The following is a 25,020-nucleotide window of genomic DNA, read 5'->3' on the forward strand; positions in this document are numbered from 1 at the left end:
AGACGGAAATAGGCTCCTTTTCTGCTGCGCGCGTGGTGGATATGTTCATCAGGAACAGGCCCTCCGTCACTGATCGTTGCCTGGAAAATGGGACTCGTGAGGCCAAGACTCTGAGCCGGACTCCAAGCCAAGGACACGGTTCTGGGAGCAAGAAGATGGGCATTGCAAGGTATATACTCGAGTACAATGTTTTCAGAGGGTCTACTCGGGCGGCACAATCAAGGATATAATTGACCCCCATATACCGCTCCCGGCCGCCAACGCGCAGTCCAATTTGCGCGCCACAGCGGCATCGGTGACCTCGCCACCGACGCTTTGCGATCCCTCGCACCTCCAGCGACGATTCGCACCGCTACACCGTCCTTATCCTCTCAGTCACCACCGGCGACAAAACTGGCAATCCCTCCCTCGTCCCCACTACAATCGCTCGAGCCGCACGAACCAGCCTCTCGTCGCTTCCGTCGCTGGCCTTGTCAGCTCCGTGTCGACGTTCGGATGATAAGAGCGCCATTAGCAACGAGGTGTCCGTTACTGCGGCCTCTCTATCAACCAAGTTTACCGCGTCACGAAAGAGGGAGTAGCCATCAAAGCCCTCTGCGATGAAGCGCTGCATCGTCACCGTGTACGCGGTGTCGGTTTTCAAAGGTGCGCCCGAGGACAGAAGGGCTGACAAGATACGCTGCCCTTCGGCACGGCTGAAGTCGACGACGATGTTGAGGCCGGAGAGCTGCAGGAACCGGCCATCGCTCCGCATGTCGGACACGGAATTCTCGAGGGCCTGGAGGATGAGTCGCCCAGGTATATGCTTCACTACCCAAGGGTTGGCAAACGGGACGATGTCTAGTCTCGTTCAGTGAGCTTCATCTACGCTCTGCTAAAGGCGTTTGCTCACCTATTATATCCCTCACTGTTAAGGCCCCGACCGGGATGACCCTATCACATCGTATACTTCCCGAGTTGACGAACGCGATGTCGGTGTCATAGTAGGCGCGCACCGCGTCCGCGAGCAAGTTGCCGAGATTCGTTTCCGCACTTCGAACGTGCGATGTGAGCCCGTGAAGGGGTACCGCAGTGTAAGCGATGCGATTGTGCGAGAGGGACGCGATACGCTGGTCTACGTTGGCGATAATGGCGAGCGTGCGCGGGTCTTCTGCTCCGAAGTCGTTTTCTTGTACGCGATCGACTGGAAGGGTTGTAAAGCTGGGAACCACGGTAGAAAGATAGAGAGGACGCATACCTTCGACCATTCGGATACGCCAGCTGTCTTGGCACTTATCAACGTGTACCTTCACAACGCTGAACTCGCGAAAATCCGTCCCGGACTTGACGACCTTGATGTCTCCCTCAGCGTGGTTCTTGCTCTCCGTGTACCGAGAGCCACGAATCATGTGGTCATGATCGTGTCCGCCTAGGATGAGATCGACGCTTAAACAGCGGCTGACCACATCCAAGTCCTCTTCCATCCGCATATGCGTGACAGCGATTACGACGTCTACGTTATACTCTTCGCGCATCAGAGCGGCCATGCGAGTTGAACATTCTGCTGGATCTTCAATGTGCGTATCTGAGGGAAGATGTTGGCAATTGGAAGGCCAGTCACTGCAGTGGACAGGCTCGTGCTGAGTCCCCATGTCAGGAGGAAAGAGGAACGCACGTCCCAGCCAGACCGAAGAAGCCTACGCGCAGGGGGCCGACTTGTTTGATGATATGAGGGTGCGCGGACGCAAGAAGGGAATTGCTCAAGGAGAAGGCGTTAGAAAGGAGCCATGGGAAGTTGCACTGTGCGGAAAGCTCTGTAAAGCGCTGTTCGCCGAAGTCAAAGTCTGCCGGGAAAGCATGGTATCAGAAGGAGGCGCAGAGGATACTGGGTCGTAGAGCGCACCATGATTTCCATAGCAAGCGACGTCTATGCCAAGGTGATTGAGTACGGGGACCATGTGCTCCCCCTTCAAGATGCTGCTCTCAAGGGAGGGGCTGAGCGCGTCCCCGCTGAAGATGATGAGATCGGGCTTTGTTTCAGATACTGTGGCAGAGAAGCGCGCGATTCTGGACGCGTTACTGATGTGGTACTGCCGCAGGTTGTCGGTGAGGGGAAGAGGAGAGATAGCATGAGGACGTACGACGTCGTTGAAATGTGCAAAGGTGATTGTTACTTCGTGGACATCATCTTCTGCCATGGGGCATAACTTATGGGTATGGGGATCAGGACAAAGGAAAGCCAGTCGTTGGCCGTCCGAGGTTGCAGGATCGTCGTGAGTCAAGCCAGGTCATAATCTTCGACGAGAGCTTGATGGAGGAGCAACATTGACAAGGAGACTGATGATATTTTCGCGTATGAGACAAGGTGTGTTGTCGTCGAAGGCTGCGAAGATGCGTTGAAGAAGAGGGATGAAGAGTGGCGGCGGACGCGAGGACGGGCATCAATTGATGGAGACCAAATATTTGTACGCTTCGGGCTTCCTCTTCCGGTCGAAAGTCCCACACCCTTTGTCTCTACGTTCACCTGTCACGTACTCATCGCTATGGGCCCCACGCTTCCCTACCCAGACGCGACCTTCGCTCTCAGCCCTGGGATTATTCTTCGTATACTGCCCACCCCTCAGATGTCCCTTCTCCTACTAGTCTAACCCGAGCATCGGCATTCTCCGTTGCATCATTGTTGTAGCCCGACATTCCTTCCCAAACTATACCCTCAAAACATCTCAACTCAATACTCTCTTGACCCAGAAAGCCGGCCATGCGCCACACTGCGTCGTAAACCTCGAGCCCGGATACTGCACTTCACTCCGAAAGTGTCGGCGCTTCAGAAGGTCTTCTCGAGAGTGCACTTATCACTCCTTCTTCGTCTGTGTTGGCCCACCCCAAGCGATGGCTCGCGCGACTGGAGAAAAGCTGATACACAAGCTAGAACCCGGAAACGGCAAGTCGCCACGCTAGTTTGCTGCGACCTGAAGCCTGCGTTTTGTGAAGAATTTCTTCTCACAACTCCAAACATATAAAGCGCATCGAAGGCTCAACTTCTGTCATCAACGCACTCCTTTGCTCGTCTCCCTACTTGTCTCGATCCTTCTCGAAGTCATGAAGCTCTCTTTCACCGTCTTCACTGCCGCTCTCGCCGCCGTGGCCTACGCGTCCGCGGACGTTGATGCCACCGAGCTCGTCCGCCGTGACCGTCTCGTCGACCACATCTCTTGCCCCCTTGTGGTAAGCCCCCATCGCAAACACTCCTCGCCCTCGATTCAGTGCAACCCGCAGTCGTGCCTGGGCTCCCTTGCGCCCTCTGTGGCCACCTGCGGCGCTGCGCTCGCCACGGCCGGAGCGAGTAAGCTCACAACTATTGTGCCGCACTACAGATTGACTAATCTCCCATAGACATCTTCGCCGACATCTCCTGTCTGACGGCGGCAGTGAAGACGGTCACTAGTCTCGTGCGTTGTTCAACACTACACCCAACTTCTCAGCTTCCCTGACGATTATCTCCAGCCTGACTCTTGCAAGCAATGCCTCGACGAGTTTGGCCTGTAGATATCCTACATGTCGTCCGTCGATTCCGGGATCCGGAGGGTCGGGAGTGGATGTAGGGCCCTCGAGCGTGCCACCTAAGGGTCCTGTCGTATTTATTCGCCCTATGTATACCCATATCTTGGCATTTTGCTGTATCTATATCCCGAACATATACCAGTTCGTGTGCGAACCTATGAAGTCTTAAACCGCTGTCATACAACCGAAAATTAGGATATGGTAGGAAGCGCGGTTTACAAATTAGTATTCAGAATCTAGGAATACTAGTCGCAACGTCATGAACCGAGAGAGAAAGTGATAGACAGAGGGAAGTCGCTGCCAAACATACAGGCATGACTTGTTCCCGTTCGTTCGATGCTCAACTGCAGTTCGGCAAACGCCGCACCAAACTTGGCTCTTACCGCCATCTACCGCTTAGCGGACGCGTCTTGCCTGACGTCGTGAGAGTAAGCGCGATCGTATATGACTCGCTTTGTTTTAGGGTTAGATGTTACTGCTCCGGTACGCAAGGTTGAAGCACTAATCACTGCTAGCGCTCACCCTATAATCGAAGTGAAGTCAAGCTCTCCGCGGGATGCCGAACGAAGGACACCGAGCCTCACCTCTCCATTCACTCTGCTTCGTTCTTTTGATGTTTTGGCAAGTCTGCATGTCGCCGGTGGTACAGGAAGTCGCTCTCTCTCTCGCCTCCGGTGGTGTCGATTTGTCCGTCATTCGGAGTGCTTGGAAGCCAGACTCTCCCTTCGTGGGTCTCCAAACCAGGGGAACGCATGAGAAGGAAAGGTACGGGTGTCTCAACGCAGCGCTTGACGCCTGGAACAGCCAGAGGACGCTTGCCATACGGCGTCGCTGTCTCTACCGTCCTCGCCTGCACCAGAGATGCGCCACAGTCCGATGAGTTGGTCGAGGTATTTGCTGTCAGTAGGGTATAAAAGCAGGATGCTCTTCCCCACATCTTTAACCACCGCACATCCACATTCGTTCCTTTCAGCCTTAACAACATCTCTCCTTCACAATGAAGTTCTCCTTTGCCCTCTTCACCATCGCGCTCGCCGCTGTCGCTACCGCGGCCCCCACCGCCGACATTGCGGTCCCCGAGCTCGTTGCCCGTGACCAGCTCGCGGACCATATCTCCTGCCCCATCCTCGTATGTCCTTCGCCGTCGGACTGTTCTCCACCCTTAATCAAGCACGTTTGTGTAGGACTGCGCCAAGGCGCTTGCGTCCAAGGTTGGCTCGTGCGCCAAGGCGGCCACTTCCCTTGGTCGCAGTACGTTTATCTCATGCTCGCCATGTTGAAGCGCCTGCTGAAAGCTACCTGTTTAGACGTCATCGCCGATGCTCAGTGCCTCGCCGGAGTCGTGTCCACCGTCACCAACGCTGTACAGTTGGGGACAGCCAAAGTCGACAAATCGTGTCGGAGCATAAAATATTTTATCCAACGGGAATCTGAGCTCAGAAATGAACTCAGAAGAGCTCAAAAGCCCCAAAAACGATTTTTCCGCGATTTTAGGACCCCTTTTCGGGGGTGGCCAATTTTTGGGCCAGTTTCAACGGCGTTCGGCAAGTGCCGGCAGCGCTCAAAGTAAGAAAAGCTCGTAGTTATGGAGCGTAGACCATATCCATGCCGCGCCAGCTTGCTGAATGTAGCTCGCGAGCAAGGTGCGGACCATCCCCAGCTACCGTCACTGTAACGATGGTGTGACAGACATGCATAACGTCACGCATTTTTAATATTTCGAGCGCTTTTCGGCGTTGCTCCGGTCACTTTACGACCGCGTAAACGGACGGACATGGGCGAAAGGCGTTCAAAAACCATTTTTTCTTGGATTTAGGGGCAGAAATGAGGGGTGGCCAATATTTTGGGCCCCTCGAACAATAAATCGCGATTTGTGGGCGAACGGCAGAGCCGTTCGGTCTAAGATTTATTTAGGTTACTCCCCTCATCGAAAGGCGTCGTTTTCTACAAAGTCCGAAGTTTTCCGGCAAAGTATCCAAAATTGTCGACTTTGGTTGTCCCCAACTGTATGTTACTCTTTTGTTGATGGATGTTCCTGAATTACTGACTGCTCCTTAGCCCGACAGCTGCAAGCAGTGCCTTAGCGAGTTCGGGCTGTAAAGTCGGTCCAGGAGTTTCCAACCTAGTATACCCTCAGTTGTATGCGACGATACCCGTGTAAACCACCCTCAGGGGTACTCCTGTCGATGTTGTTACTATTTATTTGGAATATTTATGCCGCGCGTGGCACCTTTTATCGGACAACCTGGCATTTGGCTTCCCACTCGTGACAGCAGCTCTCGGTGTGGATGGAACAAAAACGTGGGAAGTATATTTGAGCGTACATCAAGTTGACTCTTCTCTCGAAATCTCTCACTTGAAAAGTCAAGTGGGCGATGGGAGCGACTCAAGTTGGGTGTCCGTGTTTGCTTCTATTTTGCTTCGACCAACGTTTCGGCAACTGCCGTTACACTTTGCTTCCATCTTCCACCGCCCTTCAGACTGTAGGCGAAACGACCGCCGACGCCTTGGTTAAGGCGTTGGAAGCTACGATGCGATGAGAACTACATAGAAACAAACCAGCCACAGACCCGTCCCGGAAGCCCCCCAGAGCCCTACTTTTACTACCCTCCGACCAGAATCGAGCGAGGAAATCCGTGGATCGCCGTCCAATTTGCTATCAGGGGTGAGGCCACGAGGTCTTTCGCGCCGCTTCTGGCGCTGCCAAGCACTTCTGGAAATTGGAGGTCTCTCGAGCTTGTGCCGGGAGGGCTTCCCTGCTATACACCGGCATATATAGAACGACTTTGCGACAAGTTTCCTCGCGTCTTCATCAACAGAGGAAGCGGAGAACCTTTCCTTGTGGCCGACGGCATGAAATCTTTTCTCCAAGCAATGCGGAATATTCAGGACGGCGTCGACATTTTTGACTGCTAGAACGCCACTCGAGGGCTTCCACCGGATTTGTGGCCACTCCTGCGTATCACCTGCCGCCTGCCCAGGTATATAAAAGCTCTGCTTCTCGACATAGCTAGCCAGCTCAGTTCCACGTTCACTCCTTCAACCCTCCTTGACTCAGTCAATCTTTCGAACATCATGAAGGTCTTCGCCGTCTTCACTCTCGCCCTCGCTGCCGTTGCCAGCGCCGCTCCTGCTGCCGACATCATCTCTTCTGAGGTCGTCGCCGGCAACCAGCTGGCGGACCATATCTCGTGCCCCATCCTGGTAAGCTACGCGAACCATGCTTTCTCCCTGTAGCTCACGAACCTTCTCGCATGATAGGACTGCGCGAAGTCCCTCGCGAGCAACGTCAGCTCTTGCGGCAAGGCTGTGGCCTCTCTCGGGCGCAGTGCGCCAATCCTCCTTCCCCCTTCCGCCTGACCCGCTGGACACCTTTCTAGATGTCATCGCCGACGCCCAGTGCCTCGCTGCGGCGGTCTCCACGATCGCCAACGCGGTGAGTACCGCTTTTCGCGTGCACCGACTGTGCGAAGCTCACTCCTTCGACAGCCCGACAGCTGCAAGCAGTGCCTGCGCGAGTTCGGCTTCTGAGCAATGAATGCGCCTTCCTCGAAGCTCTTGAGCTTCCATTGGCGACGTTGATGAGGCTGAGGCGGCTAATATACCCCCGGGGCGCTGTTTATCTCGTATTTATTGGGTTCAAGTTGTGGGCTTGTATGTTAATGATTTACCATGCATTCTTATGCTTGCACTCGACTACTGGCGACAAGTCGATTATTATCCTTGGAATAGCGGCAGGTAAGGTGGATAGTTTTGAGCGACAGTTAATCCAACAGACGACCTTCATCACGGCAACCCGCACAATCATTCAAGGAAGTCCCCTTCAACTCGTCATCCCACGCCTTTGATGAATCAATACTGATTGTTTGCTGCCGCGCGTATGATCGCGTGGGCTTCAGCGTTCCGCGCGGTGAGTTGGCACTTGAAGGGCTTCGGGAGGCTGCACCAACAAAGGTCTGTGAGTCGAGACCTTCTCCAAGCCAGCGACTGACGTACGACACCAAGCCAGAAGCCCACCCCTCCGACGATTCAATGACCGAGCCGTCTGCGCGCTTCGCTTTGCGGATGTCGGAGGTTTTCAGGATGGAGGCAATCGCAATCCAGATGGAAGCGTAGGCCAAACGACGACCCGGGCAGATGCGGCGTCCAAACTGGGGTCGATGCACAATTATAAGGTAGGAGGATTCCGCGGTGGACCGCTTACCCCGAAAGCAAAGACGCATGGGTCTCGCACATCTCGGTTGATTGTGCCATCGTCAGTCAAGAACCTGTCTGGCTTGAAAGCATAGGGATCCGGGTAAACATCCTGTTGACGTTCATCAGTGTACTACTTTGCGAGAAGCCAATCTTGCTAACCTCGTCGTGAGCCATTGACCTAGGCACGAGTGTTCTTCAAGGTAGCTCATCGATGTTTAGGCACTCACCAGACATTAGCAATGACTACGGAACCTGGCGGTATCATGTACCCCTTGTATAAGTCGGGTTCATCGCCAGAGAAGTAGTGCGAAATAGCCTGCGGAGAGTCAGCTCTACCAGTAGTCTGTTGCGCAGCTGCATGATTTACCAGGGGTGTGACGGGCATGTACCGAAGCGACTCTAGTACGATCGCAGTGACGAAAGGCAAGCGCTCTTCGTCCGCAAAGTCAGGCAATCGCCCGGGAACAATTTTGTCGAGTTCACGCTGGGCACACTCGAGTAACTCAGGATGATCCAGCATGGCAAGCGTGAAGTTCAGGATAGCGCAGACAGTCTGGAGAGGTCATCTCATTGAATAAATCTCCGATAGAATAAGGTTTACCGTGTCAGTTCCAGCCATGTGCATCGTCGCACAGGAGTCCTTGATGATGTCCTGCTCTATACCCTTTTCTAAAGCCAACGATGCGATGGACGGCGCGCAAGGGGTTTCGCAAAGCTGCACCCGATGGATTCAGTTATCAAAGGGTCGCCCAGAGAGGACACACCCACATTGTTCTTGACTTCGTCGAAGGGTGTATTGACCATATAGCGCACATGATCCTTCCACTCCCTCACCTGTCGCTTGAACGCCGCGCCTGCGTGCGTCAGATCACGTAGACAAGCACATATTTGAAGACTCACCTGGCATCCACTCCGGTACATACTTCAAGATGGGTATGCTATTGACGAGGTACGATGCTTGGTTCGCAGTAGCCGAGAAATAGTCTTGAACTGCTTCAGCATTCGACACGTGCGGATCGTCTTTCGTTTGGATGTCGAATCCATAGGTAGTGCCAAGGATGATGCGAGCCGCCCAGCTATCACATGAGTGAGGATGTCTCTGAATATCAGAAGTACAAAAAGGACTCACTGTCGAAGCTCTTGCTCAAGGTCATCCTGGCCTGCGCCGAGCAACGCTTCCAAAAGAGCGTGGGTAGAACGAAGGATAATGGGGTCGAAGCGCCGGACTGCTTTAGCATGCAACATCTCGTGGATCAAGCGTCGTCGAGCTCGCCTTGGGCGAATCAGCGTGGGTTATCGCAGCGCGACCGCTGGGAACTCACCATCTGTCCCCTAGTCGCCGAATCGAACGTATAAGGTTGACGCCGTCATCAAGGGCTTAGCAGAAGACGCACCATAGGGAATGATCCCAACATTGAAGTCGAGTCCCACAAGGTCTATGGCCATTGTGAGACCCGGTCTGAGTAACCCACATCAGCGCTCGAGCGTCAGCGTAAGCGACGAATCTCGTACCGGCTCGAGTAATACTTCGACTTTCTTTCTAAGAGAGCTGTGCACGCTTCGTGCGTGTCGAGAATGACGATCGACTGGCCACAGACATCCAGATGCAAGATATCGGTATCTATTCGAAGTAGGAAAGGTCAAGCACCAGTGAGGTACTCTCTGAAGCTAATACGCTCACTGTACTCTTTCGCCCATTTCGAGTATTGCTCCCACTCGTAGCTGGAAGGAGAGTCGAAGAGATTCCCAAGGATCGGCAGCTTCCTTGGCCCCGGAGGAAGTGGGTATCGCTTGGGGAACTTGAGGTAGAATATAGCAGAGGCGAGGACGGCAATGAGAACCAGAAAGAGTTGAGATGACTCCGAGAGAGCCATGGTAGCCGGACTCAATGTCTGATGATGCAAGTCAGCCGCGCGCGGGGAGGAGGGGAGAGGCACGGGGCGCTCTTATAACCGACCTACGCGCCTGGCCTGACAGTGATGAGCGTGAAAGCCGCACTTGTGCGTCCGACAACCTTTCCAACATCAAGGAAAGGCCGCTTGCGTCGTTCATCCCTGCGCATAGACGCCGCATGGTCCGGAGGGGGCTGAAGGATGTCAATCAAAGGAGTGAATTGGCAGTGAATTAGCGCAATCGACGTACCGTTCAGAAACCAGCTTCGTCGAGAGGGTGGGGTATTCGTACACTCACATGAATAGCATCGCGTCCGACTCCGCAGTTGACGGCATGGACAGCTGCTTATCGTGAGATAGCACTGAGGGTAGCGCCTCACTCGTCTGCTATGGTGAGGCAATGCAGCGCCATCGAAAGACGACAGATGAGCGTGTACGTATGTATCTGGCCAATTACCAACCTCACAAGCGAGTTCCGCCGCAATTGTAAGATTTTCTTGAATTACCTCATCCCGTCATTACATCGGGTCCGCCTATTGTATGCCCATGCTCCGCGTCGTCGTTCGGTCGTTCAACGAAAGGGATCAACAAGCATCATTCGTCGTCGCGCGTATCATAGCCTGGGTCTCAGCATTCCGAGACACAAGCCGGCACTTGAACAGCTTTAAGAGGCTACGACGGCGAAGTTCTGTAAGCCGGGCGCCCTCGGAAAAGGCGCATGATAGACGTACTACACCAAGCCCGACACCCATTCCTTAGGCGGCTCGATGACCGAGCCGTCCGCGCGCTTCGCCTTGCGGATGTCGAAGGTCTTCAGGATGGAGGCAATTGTTAGCCACATCGACGCGTAGGCCAGGCGGCGACCTGGGCAGATGCGACGTCCGAACTGGGCACGATGCACGATTAGAAGCATGAGCACAAGGTCTGGTATAGCTCACCCCAAAGGCGAAGACGCTGGGATCGCGCACGTCGCGGTTGATCTTGCCATCGGAGGTTAGGAACCTATCCGGCTTGAAAGCGTAGGCGTCCGGGTAAGCTTCCTGCGAGCACAGATCAGCGTTCTGATCATCGAGGAGTCAGAGCCGCCGACCTCATCGTGCGCCATCGACCTGTACAAAGTGTGAGCCTCACACGGGGCAACGCGTCGACGCTCACCATACATTAGGAATGACCACAGAACCCGGGTGGTATCACATATCCCTTGTACATGTCGTGTTCCTCGCCAGTGTAGTAGTGCGCAATCGCCTGTGAGCAAGTCATCTCCTGGTAGTCCGCCACGCAATCAACCGATCTACCACAGGTGTAACAGGCATATATCGCAGCGACTCCAACACGATAGCTGTCACGAAGGGCAAGTGTTCTTCGTCGGCGAAGTCGGGCAGTCGTCCAGGTACGACTGCGTCCAGTTCGCGTTGGGCACGCTCGAGGTGCTCGGGATGGTCCATCATCGCGAGCGTGAAGTTGAGGATAGCGCAAACGGTCTGTTCATGTCACTACAGTTTTGCGAGCAAACCGAGCAAAGGGCTCACGGTGTCCGTCCCCGCCATGTACATCGTAGCGCAGGCGTCCTTGATGACGTCCTGCTGTATACCCTTTTCCAAAGCCAACGACGCGACCGACGGAGCGAAGGGAGTTTCGCAGAGCTTTAAGCAGTGTGAGGATTTTCAAAGGGCCTAATCGTGCACGACGTACATTGCTCTTGACTTCTGCAAAGGGCGTGTCGACCATGTAGCGCGCATGCGCCTTCCATTCCCTAGCCTGTCGCTTGAACACATCGCGCCTGCAGATGTTAGATCATGTAGTAACGCGCATGCGGAAGGCTCGCACCTGGCATCCATTCTGGCACGTACTTCAGGATCGGGATGCTGTTGACGAGGTATGATCCCTGGTTCGCGCAAGCTGTCAGATAACCCTGAACCGCCTCTGCATTCAGGACATGCGGATCTTCTTTGGTGCGAATATCGAGTCCATACGTGGCGCCCAGAATGACGCGAGCCGCCATGCTATAACACGCATGAGATACAATATACACCGGAATTTTAGAAGGATATAACTTACTGACGAAGCTCCGCCTCCAGATCATCCTCACCAGCGACCAGCAAAGCTCTCAAGAGAGCGTGTGTGGAGTGAAGTATGATGGGGTTGAAGCGCTGGAACGCCGTAGTGTGCAGCATCCCGTGGATTAGGCGCCGTCGCGCTCGCCTGGTATTGGTCAGTTAATGGGAACAACGCTCTACCAAACCGTAGGAGATTATTCACCATCTGTTCCCTAGTCGAAGAAGAGGTCTTCAGAGCAGTGCCCTGACTGAGGCCACGAGGGAAACGTACCGTATGGAATGAATCCAATGTTGAAATCGAAACCCACAAGATCTATGGCCATCGTAAGGCCGGGTCTGTAGAGATTTCGCTGAGCGAGCGCCAGCGTCATCGAGGGTTCTTGGCACGCACCGGCTTGAGTAATACTTTGACCTCTTCTCTAGGAGAGCCATGCATGCCTCATATGTGTCGAGAACGATGATAGACTGCCCGCAAACGCTCAAATGCAAGATGTCGGTATCTATGTGCATAACAAGTAGGTCAGGAAATGGCTCGGATGCGCTTTGGAAGCACTTTACTCACCGTACACCTTTGCCCACTTCGCATACTGCTCCCATTCGTAGCTAGAAGGCAAGTCAAGAAGGTTTCCGACGAGCGGCAGCTTCTTGGGTCCCGGAGGAAGCGGGGATCGCTGTCGATGACTAAGGTAGAGCGCAGCAGCGCTGAGCAGAGCAATCAATGCCGCTACGACCTGAGGCGAGTCCAAGAAGACCATAGTATCCGGAAGCGGAGGACGACAGGCGCGCGGAGGCGGACCCTTATACCTCGCAGAGGATACACATGTCCCGACGGCGACGAGGAACCTCCGTGAAAGACACACTCCTGTGTCCAATGACCTTACTGCGGGAAAGCCATTCACCAGCGCGAAGCGCTCCTGCACAGAAACGCCGCATGATCTGGTTAAGAACGAAGGTCAGTGATTAGAGAAGCGGATCGTCAATGTATCACGACAATGGACGTACCTTCCCAATGACCGACTCCATCATAGAGTGGGGTATGCTGTATGTCACATGGTCAGCATCGTGCGGGTACGCTTCAATCGACAGCATAGAAAGCGGGAGTCTTTGATAGCAAAGTAGTAAGAGGGCGCCGGAATTCTCACATGTACTTATGTACGTATGTCCGTACCGTGTGAGGCTGCGATTGGCGTGCGGTCATGAGTCTCCAGGTAGGCTAAGCATTCTGCACCAGGATGCCATAACTCCCCTGCTCGGAGAGACGACAAAAGTCATGGACGAGTCAAAACTGACGCGCACCCCAGGTGAAGAACGTTAGCAGACTTCGAGAGTAATCCGTCGCGCTGGCGTCGGTCTGGAGCGTGTCCATACATAGAGAATGAGTGGATTATGTTGAGCTACTCCGCCGCCGTCGAACCAACGCTGAGATTTCGGCTGTGTTGTGAGCGCTGATCATGGTTCCTGGCAAGTACCGCCGTGTTTACCATTGCTTGGCTGCACATTCGCCCATCAATCCAGGCCGGCAAATGCCGCCCAACTCTTACCACACACTTTCATCTTCGTGCGGTTGCCCGTCTGTATCCCACGGACTCCCGGCCTGGCGTGGATGATCTCAAGATGTCTTTCTGGGGTCCGCATACACTCGCGATTATACATACAAACTTCTAAGCCGAGAGGTCGCCTCTTACTCCAGCTCCGCGCGAGTACACGTTCTTTGCGGCATAGCTCGGGAACAGTGGAGTCACCCCAGACTATGGCCGCTGCTTTGACTTGTTTATTATGTCTATCAATGGCCTCGGCACTTGGCGGTTTTGTTTCTCACATCCCAATCACTGCGCGACGCCAGAAGTGTACCTTCAAGGCTTCTTCCGACCTCATCGCAGAGCATACTTTCTGGATACATCGCGAACAAAACGTCGCGAAATGACCCCAGAAGGGCTGTCTAGCCTAAGATTAACTCACGTGTATCGAGCGCTCGACCGATAGCTTGTAACAATGGCTTGCGTTTGTGGCCATTGCTGCGCACGACAGGATATGCGCGAGTATAAAACCCTCAACAGTATCTAGCTATGAACACCATCAGACAAGACTCTCACTCTCTCAAACCCTACTCAACGCTCTTTACCGCCATGAAGGTCACCTTCGTCTTCACCGCCGCGCTCGCCGCCATCGCCTATGCGTCCCCCATGCCCGACGTCGCGTCTCCTCTTGTTGCTCGCGATCAGCTTGCAGACCACATCTCTTGCCCTATCCTCGTAAGCTCTGTCCCTCGACATGAGTCTTGTAATTAAGCCTAAGGTTTCCGCTCCAGGATTGCGCGAAGGGCCTCGCGTCGACGGTCAGCGCCTGCGGCAAGGCCGCTATTTCTCTCGGCCGCAGTACGTGGAAATATAGTTGTCTCTCTCTTCATCCCAAAGCTCTCATTCATGTTTCTCTCTAGACGTCATTGCGGACGCCCAATGCCTGGCGCAGGCGGTCAAGACAGTCACCAACGTGGTATGTCGTCGATATATTCCAACATGGCTTGACCTAGCTTACCAACTTTTGAAGCCGGACGCTTGCAAGCAGTGCTTCGACGAATTTGGGCTTTGAGGAGTTACTGATGAGTTTGGCACGAACGGAGTGGCCGAGCTAGCAGTACGATACCCTTGTGATTTGCGAAAGTATACCCCTACTTATTTATTGCGTTGCACCGTTATTGCGGCGACATGAGCGCTGGCTCATCCCAGGCGCTGGATTTCAGAACTCAGAATCACACTCAAGCGAGGGATGTTTAGCGTGAACACCAGGCGTCAAACACGGTGATAAATAATTAATGAATGTAGAGTACAAGCCCGCAAGGGCATGACCGATAAATAAATCCCATTGTCCCTTCATGATGTCGTGGTCGTCCCTAGTGTCGTGAGGAGCGAAGACGTCCGGTCCTCTAGCAGTCGGCCTGGTAGTCGCCCTTGGTGTCGGTGCTGACGACGGAGTCGAACTTCATGTACGACGAGCGCTCGTCGTCGGAGAGGAGGTTGTCCATGTTGAGCGCCCACTTGTAGTGGCCCTCCGTCTTCGAGTCGTACTCGAACCACACCCAGCCGGTCGCGGTGAAGGGGACCTGGCCGGAGCCGTGCGTGGAGCAGGACGTCTGCTTGTAGGTGATGTTGCACGTCGAGTCCTTGGGGATGTTGATCGCGACCGTCTGCGTGGTCTGCTGGTTGGACGTCGAGGTGGTGCTGGGTGGGGCGTTAGCAAGAGAAGAGGGGAAGGAGAGAGGCAAGGACGTACGTCTTGGACAGGCTGTTCGTGAAGGTCGCGGTGAGGGACGTCGAAGACGTGACGTCTGCGACCTCCGGAATGCCGACCTTCACATCAACGGTCTCGCCGACTGAGATGGAGGACTCCTGAGTGACGGTCTGCGACGAGGAGAAGCTCGTGCCAGTGACCTGGGACACGGTGGCGATACCGGTCGTGTCCTTCACGCCAGTGGACAGAGTCTGCGTGGAGGTCGTGCACTCCGGGTCACCGTCGATGGCGATGTCGCCAGCGTCCATGGCGCAGATCGACGCGGGCCTGTCAGGGTACTGCAGCAGTGATGAGCCTCTCAAACAGCCAGCGTCCCAAAGGATGTACGCACGTCCGAGTCGTTGGTGACGATCTTGCGCTTGTGGTCGCCCCAGTTGTCGTTGGCCTGGGAGACGAGCTTGTCCCAGCCCGGAACTGGGTGATACGATGAGTAAAAAGTGCCGCCGATGGGGAGAGGGAGGCAAGCTTACGCTTCTGGACATCATCCGAGCTGAGCGCAGCGCACGAGCCGTCGCGGCGCCCGAGCGAGGCGCTGGGCTCAATGAAGCCAAGGTGCTTGCCGGCGGCATCGAACGCGATGTAGTTGCCCGTCTTCTCGTCGACCGCGAGCTTCGCCGCGTCACGCGGGACCGCGTTCAGGCGGGGCGCAGGCATCGGCGAGGCCGCAGCGAGCATGGACAGCGCCAAGGAGGCAGCAACAAAGGTGAACGTAAGGCGGGCCATTGCAAAGAATGAAGTGGGTAGATGTGCAAGTCGAAGAGACAGACGTGAACAGATAGGGAGTCGTTGAAGGTACGAGGCTCAAGAAGGGAGATGGGAGAATGGAAAGAGAAAGCGGTGATGGAGATTGAAGAATCGCGCGCGGGCTTTTATATGCGCATAAGCCAAGGCTGATTGCATATAGCGCGCCCGGCGGCGGTCGAGCAGCCCGCGGTTTGGGCACCCGTTTCTGCCTGCTGCATGGGAAATGATCTGCCGAGACGTCGCGCGCAGGTTCCTGGCGACAGTGGCGGGTCACCATTGATGAGTGCGTGAGACGTCAGGAAGCTCGAGACGTCCGAGGCGGTGCGCGCATACGGCCGCCAGGATCAACAAGGGCGTGTTCACATCAGGCAGGCCTTGTGCATTATGCACCTTGCGACATTGATGGCCGTCGACAGGGACGGGAAAGCGGTCCTCGGGCAATCGTCAGAGCCCTCGAAACAGAGCAGATTGGAGGAACAAACAGAGCAGGAAGGTACACAGTGGATTCAGAGAGGGCGAAGAGGACGGGCAACGGGCTTCATCGAGGCTGAAGAAACAAAAACCCGGAGAAGTTTCAGCGCTCAGCCTCGGTGGCATGTGCAGAGCTGATGGGTGGACGCGATAATTCGCTGCTCGCCGTGATGGACGCCCGTGCGCGAGGCGTGACCACGTCGTTCGAAGCGTGAGCACGGATGTTCGACTTCGGCCGCGGCCGCGAAAGGCGCGGCACCCCGTCCTACTCGGCCGAGCGTCAGGCTTCTCATTCGACAGAAACCCTCGAGGGCGATGAGAAGGGCGGCTGGCGGAAAATCTGAGGACGCGCCGAGCGTGAAGCCCAGAAGGCATCGGCGCGTCTTCCAACAGAACCGTGACGCCGAGGACGACTGATGACAAATGCGAGGACGCGACAGGCCGCGCGCGACAATCAGACCGGACACGCAGCAGGGAGGACAACACAACGAAGAGAATCCACGACACGGCGATGCGTATATTCAACGAAAGGCAAGGCTTCAATGAGCCAACAACAACGGGATTAGGGCGCGAGACTCCGGCAGGATTCTAAGGTATGTATAAGTCCAGCGCCAGTCAAACATCCATGCACGTCTATGGTGAGGGAAGGACAAGAGAACAAGGCAGCTCGTAAGTCTAAGGCATGAAGTCGTGTCGAACCCGCACAAAGCGTCCATGGAATGAGGCATACAACAGGCATAAGAGGGTCGGGTAAGCGAGCGTGGGGCTGAGCATTCGCCTAAGCAGACATGAAGCTAGTCGCCCACGCAGACAAGAAGCTAGTCGCCTAAGCGAGCACGCTCATCGCGCCCATGGCGCCAGCGACGACGACCCAGAAGAGGCCCATCCAGGCAGCGCTCTCGCCACCGATGCGGACCATCGACGCAGCGTTGCTGCCCGAGGCGTTGTCGCTGCTCGACGTCGCGCTGGCATCGAGGGACTTGCCCGAGGCACCGGTCGCCTGCGAGGAGCCGCTCGACGAGGCAGCCTTCAGGGCATCGGTGTAGAGCGCGGTCGACTCGAAGGTCTGGCAGTTGCTGGAGGCCGGCACGCGCGGCTGGTACGGCATGGTCGTGATGGCACCGAGGGACTCAGCGGGCTGGGTGTAGGTGGTGACCTGGCCGTCCTCGCCGGTGTAGACACCGGGGAAGTCCTGGAGGTCGCCCTCGCAGGACTCGAAGACCTTGTCCTGAGCGTTGTTCGGGGCGTTGTAGGCGCAGCTGCAGTTGATGTGAGTATGAAACGCAGGATGTACGAGAGGGAGATGCGTACCCAATACGGTCGTAGATGTGCTGGCAGTAGTCCGCAGCGTGCTCGTTGGACGGGTCGCAAACCTTGAAGCAGAAGGCGTTGCCGCCCATGAAGTTGTGCCACTCGATCATCTGGGTGTAGGTGTTGTTGTCCGAGCTGAACGCGGTCGAGTAGACGAGGCCACCCATGGGGTTACCGCGCTGTGCAGATGTCAGGATGATGTTGCTACTCTAACACTAGGCACACTCACCAAGTCGGCACCGTGCGGGTCGAGCTCACCACCGTAGTCACCCTCCTGGATGTTGATCTTGGTCTGGTCAATGAAGCCAATGACCTGGACATAGGCAGAGGTGCGCATGAACTGGACACCGGTGAGGGCACCCTCGGGGATGAGGCGAGTGCCACGGCCGGCCTTGGTGCACCAAGCGACCTCCTCACCCTCCGTGTCGGCGATGAGCGAGTCCTTCTTGGAAGGAGCCCAGAGACAGAAGTCTGACCATGTGATTAGCGGGAGTATAGGCGAGAAGTACGAGTTTGTTCACCATCAAGGTTGTTCAAGAAGGACGTCTGGCAGAGCGAGTCCTGACCCTCCGTGGTGGAGTTGCACAAGTTGTAGCCATGCTGGGTACCGCGGATGAGGTTCGTGTCGGTGTCGACTTGGTAAGGCTGAAAAGCGCGTCAGAAGGGGGCAGATACGCGTCTGTCGCGAGGCGCACAATCTCATCCGGGTACGCAAAGTGCTTGCTGGCGAGGGGAGTCTCGGGGAAGCTGCTCTGCTGGGCGTTGACCGCAGCAGCGAGCAGGACGGAAGCAGAGAGAACGAAAGGAGCGACGGCAGGCATTTCTGGGTGATTATGGGGCGAGCTGAGGCCAAGCAGGGAGTGTGTGCGTTGGCGACGCGGTGGTTGCAATGAAGAAGAGGAATCAGAACGCGAGCCACGCCCGGATATAAGGCCTGCGCAGTAGCCACGTGGTCGGGTTAATTGCGGATGTCATGTCCCTAAAATAGCGTGACAGCAACGTGATCCGGTCGCCGTGACGCACGCCCGGGAAGCCGGTCCGACCGATCGCGTCGGGCGCCTTCATGCTTCTGCACTTGTCGAGACGAGCTGCGGCCTGTGTCCGCCAGCGAGCTCTATCCAGATATCTTGTCGGGCGAGCACATCCACAATTTTGCGCGTATAGCACCAAGCCGGCAACCAATGAGACGATATACACTCCCGGCGCGGTGACGAGGGACGTACTGGAGGGAGACATCGTCAAAGCCAAACGCACGCGGAGACCTAGAAAGAAAGCTACGGAGGACTCGCCAGATGCATCCGAGGCCAGCACATCTACTGCGACTGCGAGGCGTAGCACTCGTCAGAGAACGGCAGTCAGGCGAAAGCTTCAAGCCACCACGGACGAAATGGAGACTATCCCTGTCAAAGACGAAGACTGGCAATCTCGAGTCACCCTTCCCCCTGTCGAGGAATGGAACGAGATATTCCCGAGCCACTACAGTGTCACTACTCGTCTCACCCTCCACAACGCCAACACTGCTCGCGAGATCGCGGAGGCGTACATACCAGAGGGGAGTGAAGGGAAGACCATCATCGAGGCGTACCCTGGTGCGTTGCGTATATGTACTCGATACTGCCTGTGCTGAGCTCGAAATAGGCCCGGGCGCACTGTCAAGAGCCATACTAGCACTCCCGAAGGAGCGAGTCAAGCGCCTCATCCTCGTCGAGAACTACCCACCCTTCCTCGACTACCTCCTCGTACGCACACCTCCCCACTCCCCTCCCCTCCCTTCTAACCCATCCCTTTTTCCCTAGCCCCTCGAGAAACTCGACCCTCGAGTCACTGTCGTCCGCGCGTCTCCAAATGCGTGGCAAACCTACGATGACCTCCTGAAGGAGCACCTCCCCGCCGAGGAGTACAAAGTTGACTGGGAGGCGGGTGTCAACGAACGAGTGTCCTTCGTCTGCAGTCTGCCTATGGGCAACGCGGGGGAGATGTTCTACCAGCAGTGGGTCCGAAGCATCCCCGATAAGCAGTGGTTGTTTGCCCTTGGGAGGGTGCCCATGCATATTACGATGACGGAGGAGTTGTGGATTGTGAGTGTCGTGGTCTTTCTTTACCATCGATGTTCCCCTATACTTCTTTCCTCTGCAACCCTCCGCACCCCCAATACTCACCTCTCGTCCAGCGCGCCACCGCCTCCGTCCTCGAGCGCACGCTCCGCAGCAAGGCGAGCGTCATCACCGAGGCGACCGTGCAGGCAAAGCAGGTCATCGCGCACAACCTCCGCCCGCACCACGAGCACTTCTTCCCCGCACGCAAGGTGAAGGGCAGTCTGGCGAACGCGAATGCGTATGGCACGATCGCGACGACAATTGTGCCGAAGAAGTGGCAGGTGGGTGTTGTGGTAGTTTTGGACCATCTAGTGGTGGTTTTTGACCGTCTAGTGGTCGTTCTTGACCATCTAGCGGTCTTTCCGGACCATCAAGAAGTCTCGTCGGTCTACTCGTGCTGATACACCTTCCCCAGATCATCGAAGAAGGCAAGATGGACATGTGGGACTTCATCGTGCGCAACATGTTCAACCGCAAGGCGTCCACCGTCGACAAGGCCTTACCGTGAGTGTCCTTCGCCTTTATAAGAATCCTTCGACCAACCCCCCTCCCCAAATCCTTCGACTAACCCCCTCCCCAGCTACCTCGCCCCCGGCGCCATCTCCCTCCTGCCCAAGGTCTTCCCCGGCCCGACGCTCCCGCCCTCGCAGGCGATCTATCCGAAGGTGCAGGTGCGCGGGATGCAGCTGAGGGATTGGGGGATTTTGGCCAGGGCGTTTGATGAGTGGCCGTTTAAGCCGACGGTGAGTAGTAATGTTTATATCTGTGGACTTGGGGACGAGGGCGCGGTGAGAGTGGAAGAGGGTGCGGCGAGGGTGGAAGAGGCTTCAGGGGGTTGGAGTGCAGTGGTGGTGGTGGTGGTAAAGAGGACATGCTGACGAACTGATCTCCAGGATATTCACTCGGACGGGTTGATGCCCCTGGACTCGAATTCGTCAAAGAGGAGATGAGGGGGAAAAGGATGCAGTCTTGCGTAACACCCGATACTGCCAATCGCGCGCAGGAATGGTCGATCTCGAATGTTGACGGAGAGGTGATGTATGGAGGGCTCTAGTAACTTGTTTTGCACGTAAGGTGTGAAGGGCAATCCAAGCTAGCGGACTGCGGTCGGCGACATTCGTTTTGCGGTGAAATAAGAGCTTCATTCCTGCGACGTGTTGCGACATGGTTTGATTGACTAGCTATAGCTTGCGTGGAATGGTGCTGACCTCTGTGGCGAGCTTGGTCCAAAGGCGGACTTTGAGGTGAGTTTTCACCCTTAAAAAGGCTCCGAGTATCGACTAATTCTGCATATTGTACCCAGGTTTCAGGCAAACACTTTGAGAACGATACGTGGCTTCAACGACTTGAGTAACCCCGGGGGTGTCGATTCTCAACATCAAGTCCGCGGCTCTGCGGCTGTACGATCGTCCCTCAGGTACGCGATGCCTGCTCGTCATTCTCATCCTCGTACAGCCATCACCTGGTCACTACCGCACCGCCCTACGTTCTGTTCCTCGCCGCCGTCAACAGACCTCACCACCCTCAGCAGGAAGTCAACCGCTCACCAATGAGAAGTGGCCATTCGTCTGAAACGGTAACGCCGGCGGGACACAATGAGCGCGCGCAGTCCGAGTCCTGAGCGCGCACACCCCGAACGTTGTGGGCGCTCAGTCGGATTCCCATGGATCGACATTCATTCGAACGCAGATCTCCCTTGGATGACAAGCACGTACCCCGCCATGAGAAGGGCTACACATCAGGAGCAGTGGGCGCTTCCTATCAGGAGAACGCATACACTGCCGCACAGCCTATCATCCGAAGACCAGGACAATCGATGCGCAATCACAGGCGTCGCCTTCATTGCAGGAACCACTACTAGGGCGGCGCTGCCTGCCCTATGTATGTAGACTGACGGTGGCGCCGCTGCTTGCCTTTCCCCAGCTTCTCGCGCCGCTGCTTTTCTCGAGGTCTCCTCGCGGTGCTGCTGAGAGCGATGTCTGGCGTGCAATACTACCCGTTGGCGCCGGATGATATCGCCTCTATGAAGAACATTGTGATGCAGACGGGAGTGGATTGCCTGTTCTATGGTATGTACCTTTTTGGCGTCCTTCCCTCTCGCAAGGGTCTTATACAGGGCGACAGGTATACAGGGAGCGCTCTTCATTGCTGCATGCGCGATGCTTGCGTGAGTTGCTCACTGCTGCATTCCTCCGCTAAAGGTGCTGACCCCGCCCCCATCTATTCAGGCGTCAGGACAATCGGTCTCGCGCGGTTGCCGTAGCCATCGCCGGCCTGTTCTTATCCTCATTAGTTGGGGTGGTTCTGAACATGATGTTCTACCTCGTCCAGATACCGACGTTCGGCTGGGGCTTGGATAGCATATGGGACCTATTGGTTCGCATGAACGTCGCGATTGCTTCGACGTACCGCTTCAACGTGCGTCTTGCTAATAGTTCTACCTCGTGGAGAAACAGGATCACCGACACGTCTTCCAGTACTTCGTCAGCGACGCCATCGTTGTATGGCGAGCATGGGTATTGTGGCCGAATAGTCGGCTGGCGAAGGGCGCGTTGTGCGTGTGCTTGGCTGGAAGCCTTGGTGAGTGGCCTTATCATCTCCTCACGATTTAAACCTCATCCTTTGCTATAGTCGGTGTCATCGTCGAATGCGTATGGACAGTGGAAGACCTCGTAGAAGGAGAGCCCGCCATACGAACGCTCATGATGACCGTGCCGCTGCTGGCTACCAACGTCGTGGCAACGGCCTTGGTTGGCATACAAGTCTGGTGAGTCCCCATATTCCTCTTCCACCACCGCAATTGCTGACGGCTATCCAGGATCTACCGCCGCGACATCAAGGGCTCCTTTGGGCCAGTGACAAAAACAACGCGAGTCGAAAAAGTCCTTCTTTTGCTCGTCGAGTCTGGCTTGGTCTACTGCTTGATATGGGTATGCCGCTCGCTCACACGCTGGAAGCCAGTGCTCACCACATACCAGGTCATCTACCTCGTCATTAACCTTACCGAGGGCCCTAATACGCTCATGGCCTACGGTGTCATCAGCACCGCCTACCACACAATTGCGGTACGTTTCTGACCTTCCCTTGAAGGGAGCGTGCAGGGGAAACCTCTGAGTGCTGATATAACCTCTCACAGGGCATCTACCCGACCTTGATCGTGCTAGCCGTCGCGATGCAGCGCACGAGCATGCATACGACCTTCGGAGCGCAACCAACACTCTCGATCTTCTTTGCGGAATCAGGCAAGGGGAAAGCGCCGACCGAAGACAGCATGGAATTTGGAAGCTCAAGCAACGGGGATACATCAAGCTCACAGCTTGTGAATACCACTTCACATCCCGGGGATATCGCGGCAATCGTTGCGAATGACGAGGGCTTCGTACCATCGACAGATATTTATGACCAGGGACGGGAGAGCATTGTTATGTCCGCAAGGCACCCCTCAATAGACCGTTGTTGACAATGCGCCGACGAAGACTGGGGAAGGTCGATCCAAAGGTCCATGGGCGGGTACCTCGTAAGGGTGAGCGGGGCTTCGTCGAATGGTGGGCGCAGGCCTCGTGGCAATGCCAAGATTGAATTCGACTGAATGTCACGCTGGTCTGCTCATATCTTCCATCGATGCTGATCTTCTCAGCGCTGCTAACCTTCCCGGCGCTTTCTCTATCGTGTGCATGTGCGGGAAGGGGCTGGCCGTCCGACTAACACGTACGATGACGGCGTCCGTCAAGGTTCATACCCAGCGTGCCTTCAGCGCAGCTAGGGTATATAAGACGACCGCTGAAGTGACTCAGGCCCCTGCGCTATCTTGGTCTCCGCGTTCATGGACTGCTGACATGTGCTGTGCTGTGTCGTCAGCTCGCCAGCTTCATAACAGCAGCTTCTCTCCCTCTGCCTTCTTCGTAGCCTGAGCGCCAGGATGTCCGCAGCGCAGTCGCTGCCGCTAGCACCAGGGGATGTCAGCGTCGTGCAGTTCATCATTATGCAGACGGGCGTTGACTTCCTGTTTTACGGTATCGCCATTTCGCGCTCTTCAGGTGCCGCATTGACCTCGTGTGCAGGAATCCAGGCGGCGCTGTTCATTGCTGCCTTTTCTATGCTTGCGTGAGTACTCTTCAGACAATGTTTCCGCGACAAAGCTCTCTCACTCACTCATCCTCGGTCAGGCGTCAGGAAGACCGGTCTCGCATCGTTACCGCTGCTATCATCGGCCTCTTCGTGTCTTCCACCATCGCAGTATCGCTAGATGTATGCTTCTATGTCATCCAGATGCCCGCCTTTGGGGAGGCACCTATCGACCTCGTGGGTCTGCTGACCCGTATGAACGTCGTGATCAGTGTGGCCTTTCGCTTCAATGTGCGTGCAATGTGACGGTTTGGACGAATGATGTTCTGACGGAGCTTATAGTACATCGTCAGTGATGCCATAGTAGTATGGCGAGCGTGGGTCTTGTGGCCGGACAGCCGCGTCGCGAAGGCAATCTTGATATTTTGCATGACCGGAAGTGTAGGTGAGTAAAGGGCATCTACCTGCTAATGCTATTATTTATAGCTCTGCAGTCGGCCTCATCATCGAGGAAGTCTGGGCTGTAGAAGCCCTATACTCTGTAGAAGAACCTCCTTTAAAGACCCTGATGATGACGATCCCGCTTTTGGTCACGAATGTTGTCGCAACAACACTCATAGGCCTCCAAGTCTGGTATGCATGCAGGTCTCTCCACGGCCACTAGGTTGCTCAAGACCATGTCTAGGTACTTCCGTCGCAATGTGCAAGGCATTTTAGGCCCTTGGGCGACGACAAGGGTCGGTAAGATCCTTGTCTTGCTCGTCGAATCCGGTCTGGTCTACTGTTTGATATGGGTATAGCTCTTGCTCCTTTGAGAAAGCCATTGTCCGTGACGCCTTGCCACAGGTCGTATACCTGGTCATCAACATCACCGAAGGACCCAACACGCTGGCGGCTTACGGCGTAATTAGCGCTGCATACCACTCCATCGCCGTACGTCGGCCCTCTTCCTGTACAAGGCGCCTGATCTCAGCGTGTGTCCTCATTAGGGCATATATCCCACCTTCATCGTCCTGGTGGTCGCGATGCAGCGCTCGGCGGCAGAATCGATATGCGAAACTCGAGTGTCGCATTCCGTCCATTTCGCGAGCTCGGGGAAGGGGAAAGGACGCTCAACCGATGATACTGGTACCACCACCGATACGTATACCAACGCGACAAACATCGGCGAGGATTCTTCATGGCTAGGGCATCCTCCGTCTGGCCTAGAGACAGCCGAAGAACACATCATGATGTCGACGATACCTTCACACCCAAGCTTAGAGATAACTGAGAGGACAGAGACTCGCGGTACGAAACCTTGACCATTGTATAGTACTGTACATGAAAACATATAAATAACGATGACAACACCCTACC

General features: G+C 55.5%; 14 protein-coding genes across 14 annotated transcripts; 7 read left to right on the forward strand and 7 right to left on the reverse strand.

Annotated features, from left to right (window-relative positions):
- Nucleotides 1-140: 140 nt before the first annotated feature.
- On the reverse strand, nt 141-2,401 carry SCHCODRAFT_02635092 (Metallo-dependent phosphatase). The gene is made up of 6 exons (XM_050345848.1): nt 2,121-2,401; nt 1,883-2,069; nt 1,655-1,823; nt 1,238-1,599; nt 893-1,183; nt 141-840 (listed from the first exon to the last, which is right to left on the reverse strand). Exons 1-6 carry the CDS (start codon nt 2,175-2,177, stop codon nt 353-355), a joined length of 1,554 nt encoding a protein of 517 aa, XP_050198907.1. The 5' UTR covers nt 2,178-2,401; the 3' UTR covers nt 141-352.
- A 677-nt stretch (nt 2,402-3,078) lies between these two features.
- SCHCODRAFT_01101025 (uncharacterized protein) lies at nt 3,079-3,525 on the forward strand (the record flags this gene model as incomplete). The annotated part of the gene is made up of 4 exons (XM_003029400.1): nt 3,079-3,204; nt 3,244-3,322; nt 3,373-3,428; nt 3,484-3,525. 4 exons carry the CDS (start codon nt 3,079-3,081, stop codon nt 3,523-3,525), a joined length of 303 nt encoding a protein of 100 aa, XP_003029446.1.
- Nucleotides 3,526-4,113: 588 nt separating this feature from the next.
- SCHCODRAFT_02635102 (uncharacterized protein) lies at nt 4,114-4,483 on the reverse strand. The gene has a single exon (XM_050345849.1). It carries the CDS (start codon nt 4,475-4,477, stop codon nt 4,133-4,135), a length of 345 nt encoding a protein of 114 aa, XP_050198908.1. The 5' UTR covers nt 4,478-4,483; the 3' UTR covers nt 4,114-4,132.
- Nucleotides 4,484-4,537: 54 nt separating this feature from the next.
- On the forward strand, nt 4,538-5,624 carry SCHCODRAFT_0111595 (uncharacterized protein; the record flags this gene model as incomplete). The annotated part of the gene is made up of 5 exons (XM_003029401.2): nt 4,538-4,669; nt 4,725-4,791; nt 4,848-4,908; nt 5,455-5,546; nt 5,599-5,624. The coding sequence occupies 5 exons, from the start codon at nt 4,538-4,540 to the stop codon at nt 5,622-5,624; spliced, it is 378 nt and encodes a 125-aa protein (XP_003029447.1).
- Nucleotides 5,625-6,458: 834 nt separating this feature from the next.
- SCHCODRAFT_02635107 (uncharacterized protein) lies at nt 6,459-7,236 on the forward strand. The gene is made up of 4 exons (XM_003029402.3): nt 6,459-6,744; nt 6,802-6,868; nt 6,921-6,976; nt 7,030-7,236. Exons 1-4 carry the CDS (start codon nt 6,616-6,618, stop codon nt 7,069-7,071), a joined length of 294 nt encoding a protein of 97 aa, XP_003029448.1. The 5' UTR covers nt 6,459-6,615; the 3' UTR covers nt 7,072-7,236.
- Nucleotides 7,237-7,392: 156 nt separating this feature from the next.
- Nucleotides 7,393-9,611, reverse strand: SCHCODRAFT_02703965 (cytochrome P450; the record flags this gene model as incomplete). Its single annotated transcript, XM_050346981.1, has 14 exons — nt 7,393-7,480; nt 7,537-7,691; nt 7,745-7,846; nt 7,897-7,915; nt 7,965-8,053; nt 8,105-8,290; nt 8,339-8,452; nt 8,506-8,591; nt 8,638-8,813; nt 8,867-9,010; nt 9,060-9,069; nt 9,132-9,196; nt 9,250-9,358; nt 9,419-9,611. The coding sequence occupies 14 exons, from the start codon at nt 9,609-9,611 to the stop codon at nt 7,393-7,395; spliced, it is 1,536 nt and encodes a 511-aa protein (XP_050198909.1).
- A 602-nt stretch (nt 9,612-10,213) lies between these two features.
- Nucleotides 10,214-12,441, reverse strand: SCHCODRAFT_02703966 (cytochrome P450; the record flags this gene model as incomplete). The annotated part of the gene is made up of 14 exons (XM_050346982.1): nt 10,214-10,301; nt 10,361-10,515; nt 10,568-10,669; nt 10,720-10,738; nt 10,810-10,874; nt 10,925-11,110; nt 11,159-11,272; nt 11,322-11,409; nt 11,480-11,632; nt 11,688-11,831; nt 11,889-11,898; nt 11,958-12,022; nt 12,078-12,186; nt 12,249-12,441. 14 exons carry the CDS (start codon nt 12,439-12,441, stop codon nt 10,214-10,216), a joined length of 1,491 nt encoding a protein of 496 aa, XP_050198910.1.
- A 776-nt stretch (nt 12,442-13,217) lies between these two features.
- Nucleotides 13,218-13,702, forward strand: SCHCODRAFT_02372361 (uncharacterized protein). The gene has a single exon (XM_050342503.1). The coding sequence runs from the start codon at nt 13,290-13,292 to the stop codon at nt 13,608-13,610; it is 321 nt and encodes a 106-aa protein (XP_050198911.1). The 5' UTR covers nt 13,218-13,289; the 3' UTR covers nt 13,611-13,702.
- On the forward strand, nt 13,624-14,379 carry SCHCODRAFT_02635121 (uncharacterized protein). Its single transcript, XM_003029403.3, has 4 exons — nt 13,624-13,938; nt 13,995-14,061; nt 14,124-14,179; nt 14,234-14,379. Exons 1-4 carry the CDS (start codon nt 13,753-13,755, stop codon nt 14,273-14,275), a joined length of 351 nt encoding a protein of 116 aa, XP_003029449.1. The 5' UTR covers nt 13,624-13,752; the 3' UTR covers nt 14,276-14,379.
- A 230-nt stretch (nt 14,380-14,609) lies between these two features.
- On the reverse strand, nt 14,610-15,697 carry SCHCODRAFT_02670601 (uncharacterized protein; the record flags this gene model as incomplete). The annotated part of the gene is made up of 4 exons (XM_003029803.2): nt 14,610-14,904; nt 14,957-15,252; nt 15,306-15,388; nt 15,445-15,697. The coding sequence occupies 4 exons, from the start codon at nt 15,695-15,697 to the stop codon at nt 14,610-14,612; spliced, it is 927 nt and encodes a 308-aa protein (XP_003029849.1).
- Nucleotides 15,698-15,936: 239 nt separating this feature from the next.
- SCHCODRAFT_02372352 (uncharacterized protein) lies at nt 15,937-16,693 on the reverse strand. Its single transcript, XM_050342502.1, has one exon. The coding sequence runs from the start codon at nt 16,562-16,564 to the stop codon at nt 16,163-16,165; it is 402 nt and encodes a 133-aa protein (XP_050198912.1). The 5' UTR covers nt 16,565-16,693; the 3' UTR covers nt 15,937-16,162.
- A 322-nt stretch (nt 16,694-17,015) lies between these two features.
- Nucleotides 17,016-18,321, reverse strand: SCHCODRAFT_02601653 (uncharacterized protein; the record flags this gene model as incomplete). The annotated part of the gene is made up of 5 exons (XM_003029804.2): nt 17,016-17,448; nt 17,501-17,679; nt 17,730-17,971; nt 18,022-18,145; nt 18,196-18,321. 5 exons carry the CDS (start codon nt 18,319-18,321, stop codon nt 17,016-17,018), a joined length of 1,104 nt encoding a protein of 367 aa, XP_003029850.1.
- A 242-nt stretch (nt 18,322-18,563) lies between these two features.
- Nucleotides 18,564-24,465, forward strand: SCHCODRAFT_02739883 (S-adenosyl-L-methionine-dependent methyltransferase; the record flags this gene model as incomplete). The annotated part of the gene is made up of 20 exons (XM_050347162.1): nt 18,564-19,089; nt 19,139-19,239; nt 19,297-19,578; nt 19,671-19,877; nt 20,012-20,100; nt 20,177-20,339; nt 20,784-20,840; nt 20,907-21,013; nt 21,520-21,665; nt 21,721-21,763; nt 21,825-22,014; nt 22,074-22,176; nt 22,228-22,363; nt 22,415-22,526; nt 22,575-22,661; nt 22,733-23,022; nt 23,503-23,700; nt 23,763-23,952; nt 24,004-24,106; nt 24,148-24,465. 20 exons carry the CDS (start codon nt 18,564-18,566, stop codon nt 24,186-24,188), a joined length of 3,171 nt encoding a protein of 1,056 aa, XP_050198913.1. The 3' UTR covers nt 24,189-24,465.
- On the forward strand, nt 24,297-24,965 carry SCHCODRAFT_02511191 (uncharacterized protein; the record flags this gene model as incomplete). The annotated part of the gene is made up of 3 exons (XM_050343248.1): nt 24,297-24,455; nt 24,508-24,594; nt 24,651-24,965. 3 exons carry the CDS (start codon nt 24,297-24,299, stop codon nt 24,963-24,965), a joined length of 561 nt encoding a protein of 186 aa, XP_050198914.1.
- Between the last annotated feature and the right edge of the window lie 55 nt (nt 24,966-25,020).

Source organism: Schizophyllum commune (genome assembly GCF_000143185.2).
Source record: "Schizophyllum commune H4-8 unplaced genomic scaffold SCHCOscaffold_9, whole genome shotgun sequence".
Lineage (NCBI taxonomy): Eukaryota > Fungi > Basidiomycota > Agaricomycetes > Agaricales > Schizophyllaceae > Schizophyllum > Schizophyllum commune.

Excerpts from the sequence above, each read along its gene's own strand:
- SCHCODRAFT_02635092 (XM_050345848.1), bottom strand. The coding sequence starts at position 2,177 with ATGGCAGAAGATGATGTCCACGAAGTAACAATCACCTTTGCACATTTC. Across the intron at positions 1,824-1,882 it reads CGCTTGCTATGGAAATCATG|ACTTTGACTTCGGCGAACAG; the intron begins GTGCGCTCTACG and ends CTTTCCCGGCAG. Across the intron at positions 1,184-1,237 it reads GCGTATCCGAATGGTCGAAG|TCGATCGCGTACAAGAAAAC; the intron begins GTATGCGTCCTC and ends CAACCCTTCCAG.
- SCHCODRAFT_02635102 (XM_050345849.1), bottom strand. The coding sequence starts at position 4,477 with ATGTGGGGAAGAGCATCCTGCTTTTATACCCTACTGACAGCAAATACC.
- SCHCODRAFT_02635107 (XM_003029402.3), top strand. The coding sequence starts at position 6,616 with ATGAAGGTCTTCGCCGTCTTCACTCTCGCCCTCGCTGCCGTTGCCAGC. Across the intron at positions 6,745-6,801 it reads ATATCTCGTGCCCCATCCTG|GACTGCGCGAAGTCCCTCGC; the intron begins GTAAGCTACGCG and ends CTCGCATGATAG. Across the intron at positions 6,977-7,029 it reads TCTCCACGATCGCCAACGCG|CCCGACAGCTGCAAGCAGTG; the intron begins GTGAGTACCGCT and ends CTCCTTCGACAG.
- SCHCODRAFT_02372361 (XM_050342503.1), top strand. The coding sequence starts at position 13,290 with ATGATCTCAAGATGTCTTTCTGGGGTCCGCATACACTCGCGATTATAC.
- SCHCODRAFT_02635121 (XM_003029403.3), top strand. The coding sequence starts at position 13,753 with ATGAACACCATCAGACAAGACTCTCACTCTCTCAAACCCTACTCAACG. Across the intron at positions 13,939-13,994 it reads ACATCTCTTGCCCTATCCTC|GATTGCGCGAAGGGCCTCGC; the intron begins GTAAGCTCTGTC and ends TTTCCGCTCCAG. Across the intron at positions 14,180-14,233 it reads TCAAGACAGTCACCAACGTG|CCGGACGCTTGCAAGCAGTG; the intron begins GTATGTCGTCGA and ends CAACTTTTGAAG.
- SCHCODRAFT_02372352 (XM_050342502.1), bottom strand. The coding sequence starts at position 16,564 with ATGCCTTCTGGGCTTCACGCTCGGCGCGTCCTCAGATTTTCCGCCAGC.